Source organism: Asparagus officinalis, chromosome 7 (assembly GCF_001876935.1).
Source record: "Asparagus officinalis chromosome 7, Aspof.V1, whole genome shotgun sequence".
NCBI classification, from domain to species: domain Eukaryota; kingdom Viridiplantae; phylum Streptophyta; class Magnoliopsida; order Asparagales; family Asparagaceae; genus Asparagus; species Asparagus officinalis.
The window spans coordinates 4,728,211-4,733,164 of record NC_033800.1 but is presented as its reverse complement, the minus strand read 5'-3'; the positions used below and the strand labels follow the sequence as shown (position 1 = coordinate 4,733,164).

The window sequence follows — 4,954 nt, the reverse complement described above, 5'->3', positions numbered from 1 at the left end:
TATGCGTTACTATGCACGGGCATTATAACGGCATATGAAAACCTTTCAATACATGTGGGATGATATGAAATCGCCCCTGTGTATTATATGAAGTGTGTTTTGTCCAAGCAAAATGCGATCTACAGTGAAAGCCGATGGAAAGTTAGGTTTTTTGAACGTAAAATTGAACAAAATATCAAGGCTTATCTCAGAAATAATGCATGCACAGTCACAGGTTGCCGAAAGTCAAGATTTTGAAGAAAAGAGGGGAAACAGACCTTTCAAATCCAAATGAAATCTCTTCAAATCGAAGCACCACCAAAGTCAGAAACGAAGAGAAGAAGAAGAGGTGAAGAACTGGTCGAAAATCGCTCGAAAATCGCCCAAGAATCGCCTGAAAATCGCAAAAAAATCGACGTGAAAAACCCTAAAAACCCTAAGTCCCGACTTATATAGCAGCCGGGCGAGACAGGAAACTCTGTCTCGCTGAGCGAGACAGACAACTCTGTCTCGCCGAGCGAGACAGAAAACACTGTCTCGCCCAGCGAGACAGAAAACTCTGTCTCGCCGAGCGAGACAGTAAACTTTTCTGTTTTGCACTATGGAACAGTGGAATACTCCAATGGGTACACGAGTCTAAACTGTATTCCTACCCTCAATAGGAAGTTTCTGGAGAATATTAATTTGAATATTCTTAAGGATAACCTGGGGAACTCTCGATGGATATATCAATTCAATGATAAAAACTGAATCCACAAAAGCAAATACCAACTTCAATTCAAGATCTCGACAATGGTCAAGCGATAAACGCAACGCCAGGAGAATTTTAGCTATTCTACGAAGAATTGAATAGACTAAAAGCAGAAGAGATCAAGCATTGAAGCCATGTACAAGTCCTTCCATACGATCTATTCAGCCAAGCATTGAAGGGATCATAAGTAAAATCTATCTTATCCAAAGTATCCCATGCTCCTCTATAAAAGAATGAGTCTGGAATACTTTGGAGGGGGTATCTGTAGGCGTCAAAAAATGCTAATAGATATCCCAAGCATAGAGAAGATCACTCAAAAATTCACAAGAAAGGATTTCATACTGTTTTGAAAAAATCAAAACAAGTATGAATTGCCTCGCCAGCGAGACAGGCTTTGCTGTCTCGCCAGCGAGGCAGGCTTTGCTGTCTCGCCATTGCTGTCTCGCCAGCGAGACAGTCTTTGCTGTCTCGCCAGCGAGACAGTCTTTGCTGTCTCGCCAGCGAGACAGTCTTTGCTGTCTCGCCAGCGAGACAGTCTTTGCTGTCTCGCCAGCGAGACAGTGTTGAAATAGTCAAAATTACATTTATAACTGCCCTACACGTGTCCATTAACTGCTAAGGGACGTGGAAAACATCGTGGGCGAAAATCACGTGGATAACTGCCAAAATAACGGAGTTTGAAACGTGGAAAAGTAGTTACAGCAAGAAACTATCATTTTCCGAGACAGTATTTACTGTCTCGCTGGGCGAGACAGCAAATTTACTGTCTCGCGGGGCGAGACAGCAAACGCTGTCTCGCCCAGCGAGACAGTAAACACTGTCTCGCCGTACTGACTTCTTCGATTGTTAAGTCTTTGCAGTTACAGACCCCAGAGGCTATAAATACCTCCCTAGGGTCACTTCTGACGAGGATCGAGCATTTGTTAGAGCATTCCAGAGCAGAGAGAGAGCAGATTTGAGTTCTTTTCTTGCAACGCCTTGAAATTAAGCTTCGACTTGATTTTAAGAAGAACGACTATCTTACTTCGATAAGATATCGTTTCAATTTCTACTTCGATAACGAAGTTAGAATCATAAGCCCCTTCACGATCTGTGATTCGGCGGTCTACGAACCAAAGCGTTCCCGGCACAGGCAAAGTCCCACGAAAACAAAGATCGATAGACGATTTTTGTGTTTGTTTATCAAGAGTTGTAATTTTCGCTTTGTTGTGTAGAAAAAGTCTTATAAAAAGATTATTCTTTCGAATTTGTTGTAATCAAACAAAGTTATAATGAATTCCTCAACAGAACCGACTTTTGACTCAAACAGTGGGTGAGCTCAGCGTTGGGAAATTTGAACACGTAGATGAGTATCGCGTTTGGAAGCTGAACCAACTTGAACACGAGGGTCGAGTTTGGGCGGGCTGATGGCCTCGAATCCCGTCTGTTACGATTTGACAGCTCATAGCTGTCTATAAATAGACCGCTAGGGGTCAAATCAAGAGTCATTCGACTCTTCTTGAAATTCCAACGAAAAATTTCGTTTTCATCTCCGGCGACAACTATGGCACCCAAGAAGCCCGTCGCTCCCAAGTCCGATGCCGCTGCGGCTCGGGGATCTGCATCATCAGCGCCGGCCAGCGGCGCCGCTGCTCAGGCGAATGTGGCGTCCCAGCTTCCTTTGATTGGCGGTGAGTATGACCTCCGTGGTCATTAAACTTGCTTCGACAAGTTCTGACCTTGAGATCAACGAGGAAACTCGTTTCAATAACGCGGGGCTAGACTCCGTCGTTTAATCTTCTTGACGAGGGGTTCGACCTCCGCGTCTTAGATTTTTGACGCGAGGGTCGACCCACGCGTCTGAACTTTCTGACGTGAGGCTCGACCTTCGCGTCTGTGATTTCTGACGCGAGGTTCGACCTTCGCGTCTGAGCTTTCTGACGCGGGGTTCGACCTTCGCGTCTGAACTTTCTGACGCGGGGTTCGACCTTCGCGTCTGAGCTTTCTGACGCGGGGTTCGACCTTCGCGTCTGAGCTTTGCTTTTGAGTTGTCTAACTCTTTTCTTCTTTTTGTAGTGCGACATACCAGTGAGCCTCTTCCTTTTCGCCACCACTTCGGACATGAAGGTGGTGCGGATATGAACATAACTTTCAGTTCGCGTTTGGAACTACCAGTCTTCCGATTTAGGGAAAAGAGTCGCATGGAACTGATCACCCAAGCTTCTCATGACACTCTTAGGACGTTGGTTTCGGACGCTCGACTTGAAAGTCCAAGCCGTAAGCCAATAGTCAAACCTGGATACCTCTTCGAGGACTTTGTTGACTTCGAAGCAAGCACTGCATATGATGGGGACTATAAGTGGCTGCGGAAAGTTGAGGACCGCAACCTTTTCTTGCCCAATATGGAGAGGATGTTCCCCATATCTTATTTCCAATGCGCTTCTGTCCCGAGGCGTATGGATTGGCCCTTGGTTAAGGATCAAGATGGGGTTGCTCTCAGAACTCTGACTTTCCATGGGGTCCGCACAGTTGGTTATAATCGACAGGTGACAGCTTTGCGGTCGAGTTTATTCGCTAAGGAGTATCCCCTTGGCGAAGTGCCTAGCCCGGCAAAGACCTTTGTTAAGAGGTTCTTGGAAAAGAAGGGAGAGTTCCCTGCGCAAGGATTTAGAACTCCTGGCTGGGTTCATTCTCCAGCGGCGGGATGGTGGGCCCAGATGACCAAGTTTGTTCTAAAGGAATTGGAAACTCCCCTCGCTCAAGCTGGGTTGTTGGTTCCTGTGCGGGCTACTGAGTTTGGGATCGTCCAGAGCCACTTTCACTTCTTCACTATACTGGAGAAGTATAATCCTGATAGTTGCACATTCTTCACCCCTGTGGGGGAGCTAGGCTTCGCTCTTCACGAGATGCATGAAGTCTCGGGTCTTGTTCTCGGGGATTTGCCGTATGAAGAATTTGTTCCGGGATTGGCGGAACTCCAGATTTTAAAGAAGACCAGTCCGGAAATTTATGCCACTCTCTGGGAAGTCATGTGTCACTTCCACATTTGCATGCAGCTAACGGGGGCCCGTGGAGGCGGCATTAAGCAGGTGTCTTGGGCGGAATATTTATTCCAGAACCTGACCACTAAAGGGGCTTCGGTGTCCCGATTGCCTGCAAGTACTTTGGAGGAGGTTCAGGCTCGAATTGACGATGCTACCTCCCACTACACCAATGAGGCCAAGGAAGATGTTTTCCCGGCTCATACAGAGTTTGAGAGCTTCCATTATCAAGCTCTGATACCAATTTTCGACACGGCGTTGCTAGCCGGATTCTTGATGTTGTGGCTCAAATGTTGTGTCGTCCCTACTAAGCCGGTCGATGCCCTTGCCGTTGAGGTGGTCTACCCAGCTGTCCTTTTGGCGCATGGGAGACCTATGAGCCTCCTCAGTGATATGGTGGGTTGTCTGCAGTATGGACTGCGGGAGTTGGCCTCTGACTTCGTTGGTGTTACAGAGGTGGAGTCCGAGGGCCATAAGACTTTCAAAACTCCCAATCCCAGGGTGCCAATGCCATATACATATTTGATGGCTTTGTACGTGCTTCACTGTCCTTCTTTAATGAGTGCAGCCTCTCCTCCGGGAGACTCATTCATCCCATTCGTGCAACGACTAGAGTCTGCGAAATGGGAAGGAGGGTACATGGTTAGAATTCGCCAAATCTTAGCGCGAGACACCAACTTCCACATTTATCGCTGTTTCCCTGATTTCGAAGGCGGCATCTATGGCGCAGAATATCAGGACGTAGCAGGCCCTAATGGATTCACTCATTTGAGCGGGGGTGTTTTCCATTGGCTTCTATCCATCAGGCCAGGCTACCTGATCTTTCGACAATGCGTCAACTGTTTCGTTGAACCTTACCAACCCTATAGGTTCGCTCGCCAATTTGGGTATGATCAGTTGTACGTTGGGAACCCTCGTCCTCAACTCTCAGTTATAGGCAATCTGTATGAAGGGGCCAGGGCTTGGTATTATTCTGTAGCAGGTTGTACCAAAGCCGTCTTCAAGCTTCCCCAAAAAACTGCCAACTCCTACACCTCCATAAGCTTCTGCAATTGGTACCATGCCGCTTCTCAGACTCCCAACTTCAACTTGAATACATCGTGCCTGAAAGACATTAGGCATATGTATAATTTAAGAAAGGGTTCCAAGACGTCTCGCTTGAGGGGAATCGATGAGTTTTTATCCATCGAGAGTCAGCCTGCTG

At 47.0% G+C, this 4,954-nt stretch overlaps 1 protein-coding gene across 1 annotated transcript in view; it reads left to right on the top strand.

Moving 5' to 3' along the window:
- Window positions 3,166–4,954, top strand: part of LOC109846596 — a 3,244-nt gene continuing 1,455 nt past the window's right edge. Inside the window, exon 1 of the mRNA XM_020415844.1 lies at window positions 3,166–3,489. Within this exon, the coding sequence (XP_020271433.1) occupies window positions 3,166–3,489 (324 nt within the window). The remainder of the gene's footprint in view (window positions 3,490–4,954) is intronic.